This window comes from Orbicella faveolata, unplaced genomic scaffold (assembly GCF_042242905.1).
Source record: "Orbicella faveolata isolate gen_17 unplaced genomic scaffold, um_ofav_v1 contig_12, whole genome shotgun sequence".
Lineage (NCBI taxonomy): Eukaryota > Metazoa > Cnidaria > Anthozoa > Scleractinia > Merulinidae > Orbicella > Orbicella faveolata.
This window is the reverse complement of record NW_028301539.1, coordinates 5,547,859-5,565,877: the sequence shown is the minus strand read 5'-3', so window position 1 is coordinate 5,565,877 and position 18,019 is coordinate 5,547,859. Positions and strand designations below refer to the sequence as shown.

The 18,019-nt window shown below is 40.3% G+C and overlaps 2 protein-coding genes across 3 annotated transcripts in view; one reads left to right on the top strand and one right to left on the bottom strand.

Moving 5' to 3' along the window:
• LOC110063724 (ubiquitin carboxyl-terminal hydrolase 5-like) overlaps positions 1-11,459 on the top strand; it is a 22,699-nt gene extending 11,240 nt beyond the window's left edge. The window contains exons 15-28 of one of the 2 annotated variants that reach the window (XM_089282212.1): positions 492-582; positions 1,077-1,211; positions 1,925-1,972; positions 3,370-3,475; positions 3,635-3,692; positions 4,014-4,136; positions 4,972-5,060; positions 6,365-6,469; positions 7,284-7,385; positions 7,873-7,920; positions 8,009-8,139; positions 8,925-9,045; positions 9,201-9,285; positions 9,955-11,459. In XM_089282212.1, coding sequence (XP_089138338.1) covers positions 492-582; positions 1,077-1,211; positions 1,925-1,972; positions 3,370-3,475; positions 3,635-3,692; positions 4,014-4,136; positions 4,972-5,060; positions 6,365-6,469; positions 7,284-7,385; positions 7,873-7,920; positions 8,009-8,139; positions 8,925-9,045; positions 9,201-9,285; positions 9,955-10,048 — 1,336 coding nt within the window. In that variant the 3' untranslated portion in view covers positions 10,049-11,459. The remainder of the gene's footprint in view (positions 1-491; positions 583-1,076; positions 1,212-1,924; positions 1,973-3,369; positions 3,476-3,634; positions 3,693-4,013; positions 4,137-4,971; positions 5,061-6,364; positions 6,470-7,283; positions 7,386-7,872; positions 7,921-8,008; positions 8,140-8,924; positions 9,046-9,200; positions 9,286-9,954) is intronic. The other variant, XM_089282213.1, reaches the window with a different exon arrangement.
• Positions 9,047-18,019, bottom strand: LOC110063695 (uncharacterized). The gene is made up of 7 exons (XM_089282214.1): positions 17,537-18,019; positions 16,869-17,127; positions 14,476-15,728; positions 13,709-13,846; positions 13,084-13,217; positions 12,145-12,307; positions 9,047-11,207 (listed from the first exon to the last, which is right to left on the bottom strand). Exons 1-7 carry the CDS (start codon positions 17,664-17,666, stop codon positions 10,996-10,998), a joined length of 2,289 nt encoding a protein of 762 aa, XP_089138340.1. The 5' UTR covers positions 17,667-18,019; the 3' UTR covers positions 9,047-10,995.

The window sequence follows — 18,019 nt, the reverse complement described above, 5'->3', positions numbered from 1 at the left end:
AGCAGTTCTTGTAAACTTGTGATTCTACTTGTTGTCATAGTGTGTCAAGCAAACAGTACCAAACCATTCATGTGAGACCTTGTGAGAACTGCTACGTGACCGTTTTGTTTTGTTTTTTTTTATACAGCTGTTTCGAGAAAGGTTGTCTTACAAAGGCGGAAAAGCTTATGTGACAATGTCAAAAGTTATTCTGGGTAATGGTGGCTTATGGTTGCTTGATTGAAGTTCTAGTTGTTTCAGCATGGTGGAAAGAAACAGCACAAACACGTGTATTCCCGCTTTCACCTTCCTTGTTGCCGAATCGCCGTGAACCTCAATCAAGCAAAGCCAAATTCTTGCTACCCATAATACCAATCAGCATTGTCATGTACGGTTTTACACTTTTGTGGGACAAACCTTTGCCGAAACAGCTGTATCTTACTGTATATTCATGTTAGTTTTCTACTAGTGGACAAAAAAAATGTGAAGTATTATTATGTTTTTAATTGAAGGGCAAAGTTTGCTCATGGGGTTCTGTCAGGAAAATACTCTGTGGCCCCTGAAAAAGATTCACAGGAAACAACAGAACAACAAGCACATCAGGTACTTTGTACTTACTGTGTAACATGGATCAAAAGCTGATATCCTCTTACAACGTTAGTGCGCTATGAATGTCGCAGGTGTGGAGAATAACAATAATCATCAGGAAAGCCTTGATGGGCAACGGCGTTCCAAAACTTACCTGGCTCACAACTTGTACACTCACAACTGTACTTGGGATGCATGTAGTACTTAGTAAATTAATGCATACGTGGGAAGGAAATGCTAGTTTAAAAATAGATTGAGTTCTTGCAAGCCAATCTCGAGGTCCCAGTTGTCTATACTAATACAGAGAGTTAAGGCTTCACTGATGTCTTCAACAGGTCAACAAAAGTTCATTTGGTCTTTCACTCTTTTCCGTTCACAAGTTACGAAAAATCAAGATGGCTTTGTCCCACTTGCTACTACAATATGTAAAGTGAACCGGCATGCGTTGGGTTCAGTACTGTAGATTTGCCTCTCAGCTACGAATGTTGTATTTGTTTTGTCTTCTACAGCAGGAGCAAGATGGCATTACCCCTCACATGTTCAAAACCGTGATAGGGCGTGGTCACCCAGAGTTCTCCACCAATAGACAACAAGATGCTCAAGAGTTCTTTATGCATTTACTCTCCACTGTAGACAGAGCAGAGGTGTGTTTCTTAAAATCCCGTTGTGCCACTGATTATAATCTCGTTGGGTTTTGAGCTTTTGAGGGTCGGGTTCAAAATTCATTCACAGTAGTTGATCCACTTAACCTCGTTCCCAGGGTCTCTTGTCTTCTCGCCCTTCCGGAGGCAGAGAGGAGGGGAGGGGAGGGCGGGAAGATGAGAGCCTTGCAGCACTGAACCATACCAAACATTAGGCTTACATATTGCTGCGTTGCAAAATTAGTATGATAAACCTTAATTTTATCACTATTAGGTACATGTAAATTGTAAACTTTCACTTTCACTTTCAGTCAGTTTGACTTTTTTCCATTACCCCCTAGGGGTATGTGGGGGTAATGGGCCGGAAGTTATAAACTTTACTATTACTTAAATGGGCTCTGTCATTGAAAGGTATTTCAGTTAACCCTCTTTATTTTTTCAAAATTAAGGCCCCATCAATTTTTGGCCTAAATATCCCGTTAATTCCAATTGGAAGAGTCAACGATTTTCCTATTGGAGATCCCGTTTTGCCTGATCTAAACATCCCATATCCCAGTAACTTGTCCCCCAGATGTCCCATGTCCCAGTAATTTTCCCTAGGAAATCTCCTGTATCCTGTTATTTTTTAACCTAAATATACAGTATCCTGAAAACTCCTAATAGGGCCTCCAAAGTAGCAATGATCCATTCTTTTCTTTATTTCATATTTCTTACAGCGATCCAATGCAGGTCCTGTTAACCCTGTAGATTCATTTAGATATAAGGTAAGGGGATCAACAGGCATGATTATTACAGCATAAAATTTGAATCTTGCGTACCACCGAAAACGCAGTCGTAGTGTGGTCTCGTTGCATTCACGTGTCCGTCCGAATTCCGATGAAGAAGTTAATTCATCAACTGGGTAAACTATCTTACCTGTAAAAATGTCACATAACAACGAGAAACATGACTCATGATGAGTTTCAGAGCTTTCCCGAGAGCTTAGCTTGCACTGTTTTCTGTGTATAGACAGACATGCAATGTCGACAAAATAACAGTTTTTCTATGATGCAGCATCCGCACCACGCCGGAGAAATTTGAAAACGCAACCTTTTTTTTTACGTTTAGGCCTACCGTCCACACTAATCCGTGACGAAAACGGAGCTTTTCGAAAACGCTCTTCATACAGGAGGAATTTGAAAACGCCGGCTTTTCGCTTTCGCGTGGACGGAAAACATTTTGAAAACAAAGCTTTTCGTAAACGATGGCTTTACGATAATCATGTGATTTCCCAGACCGAGTTTTCCTCAAACACATAACCAAAATGACCGGTGGTTGTTCCGTTCTTAAATTCCTCCGGCTTGATGTGACTGAAAACGTTTGAAGCGTTTTCAGAGGCAAACTTCCGTTTTCTAATTTCTCCGGCGTAGTGTGGAAGGGGCCTGCATAACAGAACACAATGGCGGTTGTGTAAAGGGGGCGACTTGCGCTATCTTCAGTTTTCTTCGTTTTAATTGGCCAAACGAAACAATCGATAAACGACACGCATTTCCCCAAACCCTAAGAACATAAGAGGTGCGTATTAACGAGAAAGAGTGGAAAATGGAAAATACAGCGCTGAACGTTCTGCATGTCAATTGAAACTAAGGTGCATTCAAAAGGAACTTTTGGTACAGTTAAAACCCGCCTGTAGGAACCTACATTTTTTGAAGTCTGGCAAAATAGGTTCTTGTATTTTGGGGTAGTTGTTGGCAATTTTAATTAGGTTCTTAATTTCCATGAAGGAGATAATTAGTTGTTGATTACCAGAACAATAACGAAACTTGAGTTTTGTAATAAAATGTACATTTTTTGTTCACAACTGTATTTAATTATAAGCCGAACACAACTAATTACAGAATGAAGATGTTGTGTTGTCTCTACGTATTTTTTTTGAAATACAAATTTGCGATCTCAAAGTCACACTCCTTGGTTGAAATGTTTATCACAATGTATCTGTAACCCACATAGAACCTGCTTGATCTTGCTTAGCTAAACAGTTTCGCATATTTCTGGGTATTAAAATGGCAAATTTCTGCCAGCAGGCTCTTAAACCACTAGGTTCTTACACGCAGGTTATTACTGTAATGCAACATTTACTTGAGCTCTTAGTTAAGTAACTAGCAGTTGATTGTCCATGTAGGTTGAAGAAAGGACGCAGTGTATGCAATCAGGAAAAGTCCGTTACAACCACAGAGAAGATACACTACTGTCATTGTCCATACCCATGGAAGCAGTTCTTAATAAAGGTGAGAATCTTTGTTGTCCAATCCTGTGTCTGAGACGAATTCGGCGTATTGAGTGACATGTTTTTCTTTGTTCCGTCGTCGTCTCTAAAGTAGATCAGTGAATAAGCGGTTATGAATTAAAACAATAACACGCTTTGCTTTCCTCTGTCTTCCTTCTAGATGAAGTCGCGGCCTACGAAATGAAACAGAAAGAAGCCGAAGAAAAGAAAGAAAGACTGTAGGTGCCTCAAAAATGTTTCGCTTAAATAAATCTCCTTATCACCCGATCACCGATCACCGATCACCGATGTGAAAAAAAAAATTATCTTCGCAGCTATTTTCGTTGATTTTTAAATTAAAATTCGTCCCTTTCATGTTCACGACCGAGAAATTGGGGAGAATGGGGCGGGTTGACTCTGAAGCGAAGAAAAGACGGAAAAGATGGGTCGACTCTGTAAAAGCAAAGTTAAGATTAATTCAGGGCGTCGCCTTTTATACCTTAACTAGGTAGGGTAGGGTATTTTCCCTTGGTTTTGTTCACTTGTGTTGTTCATCACAGGGATCCCAGTGAGCTAGTTCGGCCCAGGGTATCCATGACAGCATGCATTGAAGCCTTTGCTACTCCTGAAGTAGTGGACGACTTTTACAGCACAGCACTGCAGGCCAAAAGTGTGGCACAAAAGTGAGTTACAGATATTATGAGTAAACATGTGTTGCTCTTTCCTTGCCAAGTTCTCTCCGTGTGAGAGAGGCGTCCGAAATTCGAAGCTCGTGGATCGCACAGGCCTTGAAAACTGCGTGAAAAATTGCAGCATCCTTGAAAACTCCTCAAAGTTGGACAATTTGAATTGTTTCCTAAAAAAAACCCTTCAGGTTTTTACCAGCAGTCCTTGAAATGTTTTTCCGAGCCAATGAAGATTGTTGTTGTTATTGTTGTTTTTTTTAACTTTGTTGACAAGTCCTTAAATGCTTGAGACTATAGGATGAAAAACGCAAGATTGACTTAAACTTTAGATTAAGGCAAGAAAACAGTTTATTTTTTATGGTAATGGAGTTTAATGATTGTTATGTGAAGTACCTACCTACAAAGTATAATCCTGCCTTCAATGGAGTATTGAGTACTTTGTATTTTGTGTTCCTTTTTTTAACAATTTTTACATATAATTCTGAGGAAAGCTAGAACTAGCATATTGCAACGTTTGAAGAAACGTCTTTATAAACCACGATACAGATGACGATGTGGGACCTAGATCCCTGAAGCGTCTGTGATTGGTTGGTACTTGCGAGTCAAAACTCGTTACCAAGCAACATCCCATCAGAGGCACGTTTGGATCTCTGCAGCGTTACGTCATCACATCCAATCCGAGTCTCAAATCCTTGACGTCTCTCAACCCAGGAATAAATTCAAATCATGTCGAGAGACGGCAGTTTTTTTCAAGTAATTTTCCAGTTTATTTTCTCATCTGTTAAAAGGGCTGAAGATATATCTTAACTTTGTTTGTTTGTGCATGTTGTAGATCAACAAGATTCTCCACGTTTCCAGGTTACCTGATGGTCCAGATGAAAAAATTCACTCTTGGTGATGACTGGATTCCTAAGAAGCTCGGTATGACTGGTTTTCTTGTAAATATATAGAAAATAGCGCGCTGATTGGTTTAAAATCGTGTTTCCATGAGCCGGTAGAAACAGAACTAGCACGAGCTGTTGATGTAATGATGGCGCGTGCAAAGATATTTGCCTTTTGATGATCAAAGTAAACAAGTTGCTCTCTTTTTTTCGTCGCGGTGTTTTCTAAAAGGAATGGAAAACATGCTCTCCGTGTTTCTATCGGGTTTTAGTATAAATCTACTGGTGTTCTATCACGAATGCCGTTCTCTGATTGGCTACGCTACCCACTATCTATTCTGTGATAGATAGCGAGTAGCGTAGCAGTGTGCCTTTGCTAACAAAATAACGGCCGCTTCTTGGCGTTTACGAAGTGTCTGTGAAAAGGATTTAGATAAAATTTTGAATGACTAGTAGATTTATACTAAAACAATTAGATTATTCGCTCTCGATTTCTATGCATAGTAGTTGACTTGAGCTGCGCCCTCGTCAACTATCACGCGATAGAAATCTCGAGCTCATAATCTAATTGTTTGATAGTAACACTCGTGGAAGTTTGGGAGAACTCAAAAAAGGCTGTGGAAACACTCGCCTGTCGGCTCGTAAGGTAAGGTAAAGGTAAACTTTATCGTGTTCCCATAGCATTTCTCATGCTCCCAAACTTCCAAATGTATTTCTTTACAAACACGGTGCTTGTTTTCTACGAGCTTGTTTTGTACAAGCGCGTTGGAAGAAAGTTGCGCCTTCTAGCAGCCCTATTTAGCCAGACATTTACATGCATGTTCTTAATCACAACAATTTGGTGTTACGTCAAGACAACATCCACTATTTTATTATTTCCCATTTTCTCGTTTTTTTTGTGTCAATAATTGTGTGTTGTGATTAAAAAGAGAAATGCGGCGTTCAAAAGGTCAGCAAAGACCATTATCATTCGAGGCATTTTTTCTTCCTTTTCAAAGGCCGCGAACGAACCACGTGACCTGCAAATAATGACCTGCTCAGGAGTAATACCTTCTAAACGAATTTTGCTGCAAATGATATTCTGCTCATGCATAATTGTAGCCACGCTCTTGTATTAAAAACAGCAGGTTGCTTCCCTGAGCTGTCATAGAGTGATTTTAATATGTAAACAAACTTGCAGTCTCGCAGATCAATTAGTTGCTTCAGCCGGTTTCCGCTCAGGCAACTACTTGCTGTGCTCGGTACTGACAAACCACGATATTTTGCTCAACTTCGAACAATAATTGTTAATTGCAATTGTTTGCAGTGCAGAACATTGTGACGTATGGTTGTGTGTTTTAACAGATGTGTCAATAGACATTTTAGAAGAACTAGACTTAACTCATTTAAGAGCAACAGGACTTCAGTCGTGTGAAGAAGAACTCCCAGAAGCTGAACAAGCTCCCCCAGGTATATTTTCACACTGGTATCTGTTATCTGGTTACTGCCGTTCTGTGAATCTCAGATAATTCGTAAAGTGAAATACTTACAGCCTAAAATGGACTCAATACACAGAGATATAGATAATTGATGTTTTCACTGGTATTTGCGAATATGTTTTTTACGATAACTGCAGAAATTATTGCGGGCTTATTGGCTAATTTTCATTGTGATGCAATGCGTCAACGAGCGAGAGCGGACAATTTGACATTTTGTTATCGTAAAAAACAAATTGAAGTCAGTTTTTCATGCGTCTGTCCTGTTATTGACGATGAGTTTCGTCATAACATTGTCAAAGTAGTCTACGGATCCACAGCTACTTTGACAATGTTGTGACGAAATTTATGATCAGTAACAGGACAGACGCATGAAGAACTGACGTCACTTTGTTAAACTTCAGATTGAGACTAGCTGGTCTTTTCAGTCAGCGTTATTAGTATACTAAGTAGAATTCTACTAAATATCAGGATAAATCTACTAGCGTTCTATCACGAATGCCGTTCTCTGATTGGCTACGGTACTCACTGTCTATTCTGTGATAGATAGTGAGTAGCGTAGCAATGTGCCGTTGTTAGCAAAACGACGGCCTCTTCTTGGCGTTTTCGAAGGGTCTGTGTAGAGGATTTAGATAAGGTTTGAACAACTAGTAGATTTATACTAAAACAATTAGATTATTCGCTCTCGATTTCTATGCGTGATAGTTGACTCGAGCTGCGCCCTTGTCAACTATCACGCGATAGAAATCTCTAGCTCACATCTAATTGTTGGATATTATTTCTTGAAGCTCCTGAGATTCAGATCGATGATAGTATTGTTGTTCAACTTGTCTCCATGGGGTTTGATAAAGAAGGTTGTCGGAAAGCTGTGTATCACACCAAAAATCAAGGTAAGATATGGACATAAAAAAGAAAGAAAGAAAGAAAGAAAGAAAAAGGAAAAGAGAAAAGAAAAATAACATTCTTAAAGAAATAGCCAATAATTTGGTAGAAATGAGGTAGAAACGAATAATCCCAGTCTCCATGACAAAGTTAGTAAGTAATTTTACAGAAGACCTAAAAAAATGCAGATTAAATGGTAATCCCTCTGAAGTCTGATATATATATATTTTTCTAGTCCTCTTTACATGGAATAAAACTGCAAAACCGGGGAAATCGGTTTTCATTTTCAAATATTTTACAAGGAGGTTACGTATATGATTCAGTTTACATAGTGGATAGGATAGGATGCATTATTTGAAGTGGCAAAATGCTTACCATACGGCTAGTTCACAGATATCTCACTCAGTACTACTTGATTGTCGTAAATCGGATTTTCTTGTGAATCGTTTTGTCTCTTAGCTTGTTTGTTTTAGATGCCTTTTTTCTTTGTAATAGGTATAGAGCCAGCCATGAACTGGGTTTTAGAACACATGGAAGACCCAGGTTAGTTACGATTTCCTTTCCTTTAGAGACAAAATATACAGATACAGGTGTAGAGTCGATGACAGTCCCACTTTTCTCCTCACTGCAGATTTCGCCGTACCCTTGAGGGTTCCAGGAAGTGGTGCTAAGGAAGCAGAGTCTGTTAATGAAGAAGCTGTGGGGATGATTGTTTCTATGGGGTTTACTCAAGCTCAAGCTATCAAGGCTTTGAAAGCAACAGTGAGTATTATTCTGCGGCACTGCAGGGAGTCCTGGAGCAACGAACTTGACTTTTTTTGGTTCGCCCCCTGTCATCCGTCCCAGTCTGTTGTTGTTATTCTACCGTAGCGTACCATTAATTTGACCGTTTCTTTGATTTGAAGGATTGGGCTATTTTACAGTTGTGTGGTCAGTTACCTGAACCATGAATGCTAGCGAAGCTGGAGTTGACCTTGTTTTGATACAGACCTATCTGCTTTTGACATGTAAATGCACCTAGTTAGCATAAGAACAAATTGATTTACACAACAAAAGCAGTGAGATCTGTATCAAAACAGGGTCACCTCCAGCCTCGCTGCCATTCAAAGGCCAGGTCACTGAGCAGGCAACTCAAATTATGCACATCGAAAAAAGAATGAATTAGCAAAAGAATGGCATATGTGTTTAAACGCTTTAGCTTTGTCCACATAAATAATCGTGTTTACTAGACTTCACACTCATCTCGCGTAACGTTCATGTACATGGCTAAATTTTGAAGCCCAGGTCTCTTGTCCCTGTTCCCTCTTTGTTTGGCAACACAACTTACGTAAAAGGTTATGTTACCAGTGACTGGACTACATCAAGACGGACGATAAGTGTTGACTTGGGTCACAAATTGTTAAGCAAGCCTCTTTGAAGCCTGGTTTAAATTGTTAGTTGCGGATGATTCTGGAGAAGAGGGAGAATTCCGTACAAAGGCTAGTACCTTCGTACTGTCGAGTTCTCAAATCAACGCGTCTCATTTCCCACTGTCACCCGCACTTTAGGACAATAACTTGGAACGTGCAGCGGATTGGATATTTAGTCATGCGCACGAACTTGACTCTACGGAAAGCCAGAGCCAAACTAACCAGGACACTGGACCCCAGTACAAAGATGGATCAGGAAGTAAGTAGGAGAGACAGTTTTAATTTGGCATTGACTATTGGAAAATCTTTAATAACATCATATATATTGCCCTGTCAGCACACCCTTAACAGTACATAATATACTTCATATACATCCATCTTCACATATCTGAATTATGTTTGTTTAATTTTCAGAATACCGCTTAATTGCCTTCATTAGTCACATGGGCACCTCCACAATGTGCGGGCATTATGTTTGTCACGTACTAAAAGAAGGAAGGTATTTATTTGTTCTTATTATATGGGTGGTCCGTGAGCGGGCAAGAGGGCTTTATCTTGCCCGCTCGGGATTACCCGTTGTGTCCCGCAAGAAAATAGTGTTCTTTTTCCATATAATAAATCCTTTATTTACCAAGCTTGTTCGGTCAAGATGGCTGGATAATGGCCTCATTCCTTTTTAACGCGCTTATAGGTCTCGACTCCGTCTCGGTCCATAAACTCACAAAAAAGAACTTGGCCAATATCCAGCCATCTTGACCTCACCCTTGGTCAGTAACCCATATATCTGATTTCCCTCCATTTTAGCCAAACTACAATTACCCGTGTACCCATTTTCCATTTACTGCAATATGTACGTTTTGCTTGTACGTGTTAAAGGTACTAGGTCGATCTTACCTCGTCTCGATCTTCGACTTCCACATTCGTAATTGTCCTTTTTAATGACGTACTTTTCACTGCTAAATTCTATTCCTACATCCTTTATATTCCTTTTCTACATTCTTTATATTCCTTAGCTTTTATGTGACTTATCTTCGTTCCTATAATCTATTTCTACATCGGTATTAATCTTTTACGGTTTTCCTCGAATTAAAGCCAAGTTTGGAAACAAAAAATTTAATATTTATTTCGTACCGTTAACTAGCTTCTTTGATCATCTCATTTTTCTTAGGTGGGTCATTTTCAACGATCGGAAAGTCGCCTTGTCAGAGAAACCTCCCAAAGAACTTGGCTATTTGTATTTGTACAAGCGAGTGGATACTTAACGCGTACAGGCTTGTCTTTTGCCAGGTTCAGTTGGATCTCGAGGAAAGCGCTTCTCTAGAGCCTTGGTAATATAGACTTGAAGTTAGACCTTGGTACACAACAACGACAGTCGATTTCCAAAGTTAAAAAAAAAAAAGGAAACTGCAGTTGTTACGAGGAAGTTCTCAGTACATGACACAAGTGACAGCTTTGAGTTGGAACAGAAAAAATTAAATATTGGCTCGTAAGGTTATTACTACAAGCAGTCGAGTGCCTTTGATTTTTTCTGCAGCAATTTTAGTCTTCTACAGTTTTAAGTACGAAATAATTCATACTTGTGAGAGTTAATTATGGCACTCGGTTTGCTAAGTTCCCTATTGACATGTGCGCTATTTCCAGCAGTGGTGTTAAATGTCGCCACAAGCTGTAAGCTAATTTTCGTGAGGACTTCTCTGTCACTTTTTTGGGGAACAACCTTTCAAAAGAAATTTTCCTGTGGTATTTTTCTCATCCACTGAATAGAACGTTCTGAAAGAGTTGCAAAATTTGAAGTGAGGTCCTAGTTTATCACTGTCGAAAGATTTCAGTACTGAAGAGAGCATTGCTCCATTTTTTTTTCTTTTGTACAAGCTCCCCCATCTCAATATCTCAATTACGTTACCGTTTTTCGAACCTGTTCAAATTTTCATTGAATCCTAAGAGAGTTTTCTTTCGGTGACGTGCTTGCAGTGGACATCAATTCTCCGGTTGTCTCAGCTCGTTTGACCGCGCGTTGACAAAATAACTCTCTAAGAAAAGTCCTTAAGTCTAAGTCTAATTCCCTATGAAACGTCGCGTACAACTAACTTTTCTCTCGGCCTACGCTATTTCTCAACAACTCCCTCGATGCTATCCTCGATGTTTAGATACAGAATTCTCTCATATCAGTGGCTGTGTGCGGTATTTCATAGAAAGAGGAGTGACATTTTCAAAAAGTATACTGTTTCGCTTTGTCCCTTGAGAGGCAGTTCATGTTCGTGAAACCTGATGCTGGTTCGACAGCAGCATTTCCAGTAAATTTATCACGAGTGACGCTTGTCTGAGGTTCAGCCGTGGCATTCCAAAGCGGTTTGCTTAACCTTTCCTTGAGAAGGCCTCGCACTTTCTTGGTGGTTGTGAAGCACAACGCAATGAAAAACCCTGAAACGTATTTTGTAGAAAATCAGTCATTCCGTGTTTCAAATTACGTAGAAAAACATGGATACCTAACGACCATCATTACTTTGAGTCTTCCACTACTTTCGGAGAGTCGCTACCTTCGGTAGCTAAGTCGGATAACCGACCTCTTATCTGTATTCTGTATCTTATCTGTATCTTATCTGTATTCTAGGAATAACACTGAAACTAACTTGAAATTCAAGGGAGTATCATCAAAGCAGCTTCCTACATGTACATCTGTATTCGTGTTCATTTGTATGGTGCTTTTTTATTTCTCCACTTTTAGATTCGTGTTTCTTTGCCTTTGTCGGAAGCTACCGAGTTCCTGTCAGCCTTGGTAAAATTTTTCTGTAGTTAGCAAGTTGTGAAATCATTGACACTTCACTTGACGTGGAAATAACTGATGACGTATCAAGCTGTAGCAAAGTGATCTCAGATGACCCTGATGCCAAGAGCAATATATCACACTGATTTGAAGTGATATAGATTATTTATCCTTTTCAGGTCCCTAGATATAGAAAACTCCTTGCCTTATCAGTATGAATCGACCAAAATTATATAGTGGGCCGTTCAGTCAATCAGAATCATTCTCCGTCGCTGGAATAACTTGTAGATCGTTCAGCCCTCAAGTCGATTTACCCATAGCCAGTTAGCCCCCAACCAAAAGTCGATTAGCACCCATTCACGCTTAAAGAAAGAGAAAAAGACAGTGTTTTCGACTTCTGGTTGGGGGCAAGCCGACTTCTGATTGGGGGCTAATCGACTTCTGATTGCGGGCTAATCGACTTCTGATTGGGGGCTAAACGGCTGGGGGCCAAGTGACTTAATGGCCAAACGACCGGGTACCTGTTGCTGTAACCCGTTTATCGTGCAAGGATACGTTGGGAGTTCCTCACATGTTATCAGTATCGACAATTACCTTGCATGCTGTTTAACACAGTAGAAGGATAATGTAGGAATGCAGCTTGATTCCAATTCGCTAGAAGTCCCAGAATCCAGGTGAGCCCCATTACTGTGCTCAGCTTGATGCAGATTAGGGTCAAAGAAGCTTGGGAGCTGTTGCTTGCTGCTAGGCTGGCGCCCTACAAAAAATGGAATGAATCACTTTGATGGTGTTATTTGTTTAAAACAGCAACGTTTACAGGCGCTTCACCGGTTCTCTTACAGAGAAACGTTTCTACAGCGATACGCGCCTCAATTACTACAATACATAACGATAAAGCGATATTTTCTTTGTCTTTGATTATCCACGATCTCCCACTCTTTTGTGCGATGTCCCAAATCTAAGCAAGCCAAGCCGAACTTGGCGAAGCTGAACAGAATTATTATTTTCGGCGACAAAATATTAAATAGGCCATTTTACAGTTGTTTGTTCAGTGATCTGGCCTCTGAATGGCAGCAAGGCTGAAGGTGACCTTGTTTTGATACAGACCTCACCGCTATTGTTGTGTAAATCAAATTCTTATGCTAACTAGTTGGCATTGAAATGAGAAAAGCAGAGATAGGTATCGAAGCAAGGTCACCTCCAGCCTCGCTTGCATTCATAGGCCAGTTAACTAAGCACACAACTGTAAAATGGCCTATTGTAATTGCTATTGTAACTGTAAGCCACAGGATGACTATGGGCATCTAGTTAGTCTAACATGAGATTGAGACGATGTCTCACAATAGAAAAATATACATAACCATCTTGCGAGTGCAATCACTTCGCAGTCACAGCTCAAAAAAGTCACGATGTGCGGCAGAAAGCACTGCAGATCCCCTGTTAAGGTAGCACAGTCCTGAAGTACGAAGCCGTCCAACTTATGGGCTGGTTACTCGCTAGTCTTGCCCCTGTACTCTTTGTAATGGTACTTACCTCCTGTAAACGACGAATGGCATAAATATTTTTCGTCAAGCACAGTATGTTAAAGACCAAAGCAAGGCTTATAGGGGTCACCATGGAAACAATCATTCCTATTTTATCTGATATCCAGCAATAGGTTGCATTTCCTAAAGGTCAAGAAACGGAACGCATATAACTGTGATGAGAATACAATCAGTGTCCTGTAATACTAAACCCCACTCACAGACTAAGTTAGGTCTCGAAAGGCGAGCACAAGCACACTGTAGCTAACTAACATAATACAAAAAATATAAGTAGCCTTTGTTTAACATTGGTCAGTGATTAGCCAAAGTCAATTGGGGCCGAGTAATTAACTTTCAGAAACAAATACTCAAATTAAACATAATAAGGTTATAAGGGTTAAACCCAATCTGACTGGAAGCAAACCAGTTGGCTATTTACAAATGCAGCCGAGGAGCTGAACTAGGGTCAACCCTTAAACAAGATCAGCTAGTGGTCAGACTTGAACCAGCGAACTCCGGATTTCCAGTCCGGCGCCCTAAACACTCGGCAACGCTGCCTCCATTTAAATATGTAACACCCAGCTTGGACCTTTTATTTAGACTTTCTATTTTTCCGCCCGTTTTCATTTACAAACCATATCCGAAATGAAAAGTTCCAGAGGAGTCCAGGACAGAGCACAAAACAACAATCACAGCAGGCAGTCCCCATCCCACAATGCAATACTTGATGAAGGTCTTCGTAATGTCCGAAGGTTGTCTCCTTGTGTTGCCTCCTGCACAGGAAAAACAACAATGACAAAACATATGGAGTTGATTTCTATCTCGTGTAACCATGGTTACAGACGAGATTTAACAGGGGTTGTGTCAGTCATGATCAATTTCCCATGTACTTGTTGGCGGATTTGAGATAAGGCTCTAACGCATGGTATTTGTGCTATTATGGTTTTCACATAAAGTTGTAATAAGTTATGTTGGTGTCTTAAAACAACCCTGTGAGAGTTGAACTATTTCCTTATTTAAGCACTTTGCTTTGTTCTAATGAATTTGCGTGGCTGCTGGCCACGTGAGTGAAAATCAGATTACGAAATGGCAAGCGATCAAATTCACTTTCAAAAGTTCATTAATGCATTGCCTCAATTTCTGCCGCTCTCTTGAGTCTGGCCTACTTTCCCCCTTCGGGGGCGGGGAACGAGCTCCTTTCCCCAAAAGCGGTTGGTAATCTAGCCTATTTATTACATACCTACATGAAAATCCAAACCGGGATAGACGAGGATCACAACAATATTTTCTAAACGATTTTAACGCTTTCGCTTAATAAAGAGCTGCATGCGCCTCTTCCACGTTAAATCGAATTGAAACCTTTAGTTCAACCGTCGTATGTTTGAGTGTTTAGTTGACTTACCCTTAACTGAAAAGGCATTCGCTGTATCAAATGCCATGGCACACATCCAGGAAAATGCAGCGAGGATGAAGAAATGGAGAAAAATGGCGACTGCCTTACAAAGAACATCAATTTCTTTCGACTTTGCAGCACTGAGGAAGATAGTTTGATAACACAGCAAGGCCAACGAGAGGTTGATAAGACATTTGCCAGGGAGATTCCTCAGTTCTTTGAACATGAGGTAAACACCAAGAAGAATACACAGTGAAATGATCGACAGCACCGTGCCAATCAATGTGATGTAAATAAGAACTGAGGAGTCTTCTTTCGGGTCTTTATCAGTATGACGTTCTGGACACAAAACATATACTGCATTTCCTTGTAGTTTCATGGCTTTCTTGTCTTTTAAGAACTGCTCTCTCGTTGTGAACATTACACGACTTTTGTTAAAGGAAACGTTCACAGGCGTCGATTGGTTTTTCGTCAGAGTGACAACCTGGCATGTTTTACCACCCACGATTACTGTACAGTTTTTGGTATTTGAAGTGCAGTTAAATATCTGTGACGTGAGATTGTCACCTTGTGCAGAAGGTCCAGTTATAACAGTTGGGTGTGGAGTCTTTGGTTCTTTTGGATAAGCAATGTTTGAACTTACATCTACGAGGATCGACCAAGGTGGCATTGGTGGACCTCCAGCGGAGGACCCTGGTTGACGCTTTCCTTCTGGATTACAAAGCACACAGTGAGGGTTTCTGTATTTCACTATTTTCGTTGCATAAACCCGAAACGTCATAGAATAGGAAGAACACAGTTCTTTGATTACAGACATCACCGGTAGCTGATTTGAAGCAGTGCATTGTGTATCGGGGTGCACGCAAGACTTGTAGCGTTGCTTCAGTTCCGGCAATGGAGCGTATTTCCATGTACAGCTATTGTTTTTTACAAACGTCTTGACTGCCTCGATGTCACCACCATCCCATGAGCTACCTCGACACTCAATGTTGAGGCCCCAGAAAGTTAAGTTACCTTCACCATTGCATCTGGCACAAGCAATGCTTCTGTATGTTATATTCTGCGTCCAGTCAAAGACTGGCAGTTCCTTCTGTATCGTCATATTCAGCTGCTGAACAGTTTGGCATTCGTTAATATCTTGGTTTCCAGGCAGGCTGCAAGAGGATTTCATGATTACCCCAGACCATGAAAATGGATTGGTCTCCCCACACTTTGCGTTCTGAAGAAGATCGTCATCATTGGCATTTCCATTTGGATCACAACTAGGAATAAACGATAAATGACAAAATGAATAAGAGTGAAAAACTAAATACCAACCAGTGCTAAAACGCCGAGGGCCTTGCAATGATGGTCTCCTACTCAGTAGTAACAATTATGCAACAGGTTTTAAATTACTCAGTCCTTTATTATCAAGTTTAGTCATGCATTAAAGATAGAGAGGAAAATTGTTATGACTAAAATTAGGATGAGTTCCACTAGGATGATCCGGATCAGGATCAGTGATCCAAGATCACTTGGATCACGTGTGGTACTTCAAAGGAACTAATAAATCCTTATCCAGAATAGATTCCTCGGCTCCCTTGATGCACCACGATCCGAGTGATATTAGATCGCTGATCGTGATCCGGATTAAGTCGAAATAATGCACACTAAGACACTGACTGATCTTCGCAATGTGCAGAAGATACTTAATGGCCTGCCAGTAACGATTAATGGGTTATTGCCCAGGTGTGAGGTCAAGATGGCTGGGTATTGGCCAAGTTCTTTTTGTGCGAGTTTATGGACCTCGACTCCGTCTCGGTCCATAAACTCGCAAAAAAAAAAGAACGAGGCCAATATCCAGCCATCTTGACTGAACAACCTTGGTCAATAAAAGATTTATTATTCTTTATATTGCTTTCGGGAAATTGTTTCTTGCAGGACACGGCGGGTAGTCCCGAGCGGGCAAGATAGCTCCATCTTGCCCGCTCGGGTAGCCAATCACAGCGCAGGATTTGATTCATCTTGTCCGCACGCGGAGCTAACCATATAATAAGTATATTTTTTCGACTTCAGATATCGTCGGATGTCTTCAGTCCGATTCAGAAATTTTCCGTACTTGAGAGAAGTGCGTATTAGAACACTCAAAAGACTGCTGTTCATTTATAGAATTATCCTTTCAAGAAAAAGTATGAGAGAGTTGCATCACTCTTGATGGGATTCTAATAGAACTTATGGTCATTTGCTTTATAAAACTGGACTAAAATGTCAGTTAAAGCTAATAAAACGTTAGAAAAACAGAGTGATGATCCAGAATAGTTTTTAATTAAAAAGATATGCAAAACACATCGGTTGACTTTGAAGGTCTCGCTTCAAGATAAAAGCTAAGCCGACTAGGGAGTCAAAGTTCAGCTGAATCATACCTTGAGTGAAAGTCCAAGCAGCAGTCACCGTATGCTTTGCAAGCTTTATCACAATAGCACCTCTTCTCGTCACTCCTTTCGTCCATGAAACATCTTCCTTGACAAGATTGGTCTGAGGAATCCTTTTGTTGAAGCACTTCAGCGAGAACTTCACTTTCCTGTGGTATAGTGATATTGTGCTGGCGGAGCAGTTCAGTCAGGTTCTTCCAGCTAAAGATTTCACCCTTAAATTTCACAACGAAGTCCGCGTCGTTTGACCCTACATCAGGGAAATATACACACACTGTTACTACAGTCTTTATCATCACATACAATGACTCATATAACCAATGTCTTATGTGCCCATGGGCATGAAAATGATTGAGTGAGTGATCATGACATATAACTCAGCTACATGAAAACGTCTCCTAACCCCATTCACACCTGTAACATGCTTTGCTATGTTTTTTATATTCTTTCATGTCATTTTATTTGTAATCCACAACAGCTTTCCCTTAAGGTCTATAGTTAGATAGTGTTACCGCGCTTTGTTATCACAAAGCACGGTCATTTGACCTTGAATCAGGGAAACAATCGATGTGCCACCTAACCATAGATTAACATAACTTTAATGGCGTTTTAAAGGTAGTGAAGTAATCCAAAATGTACCTAACAAATACTGCACCTACCAACTGGTATTGGAAACTGATTGAAGTCGTTGCTTTGCAGGTTTAGGTTTGATCTTGCTGGCGTAGTGAAACTCAAAATCACAGCGCCCGCGAGGCACATTGCGATAAGATTTGAGTTGTGCAGTTTCATTTTTGTGTCGTGAAGCTTTGACGATGAATTAAATGAATTACCAAATGTTCCTCACATGGGAAAACAAGGGTTACACCATTGTCCTTTTGGTTTCTTTCCCTCACCGTTCGTCCTTTTCGCTGTTCAGCCAACTAATTATGACCGCCTTTGAGGAAACAAACGCGATGAAATAATAATTTACTGTTAATTACGCTAACATTCATTTCGTGGATCACTGTTTTGTCATGCTGGTTGGGTCTTGAATATTAATAATTAAAATCAAGTTCTCAGTTGGGTGCGCTGAGCCAGGTCAGTTGGTTTTCGTTTAATTTAACGCATAAGAAAAAATACCCTCTTCTACAGTGACTGCTTGT

What these genes read in the sequence shown, in the direction of transcription:
- LOC110063695 (XM_089282214.1), bottom strand. Translation starts at nt 17,666, where the DNA reads ATGAAACTGCACAACTCAAATCTTATCGCAATGTGCCTCGCGGGCGCT. An exon ending in TGCTTGGACTTTCACTCAAG is followed by an intron (nt 15,729 to 16,868) that starts GTATGATTCAGC and finishes GTTTATTCCTAG; the next exon opens with TTGTGATCCAAATGGAAATG. An exon ending in GAATGCCTTTTCAGTTAAGG is followed by an intron (nt 13,847 to 14,475) that starts GTAAGTCAACTA and finishes TTTCCTGTGCAG; the next exon opens with GAGGCAACACAAGGAGACAA.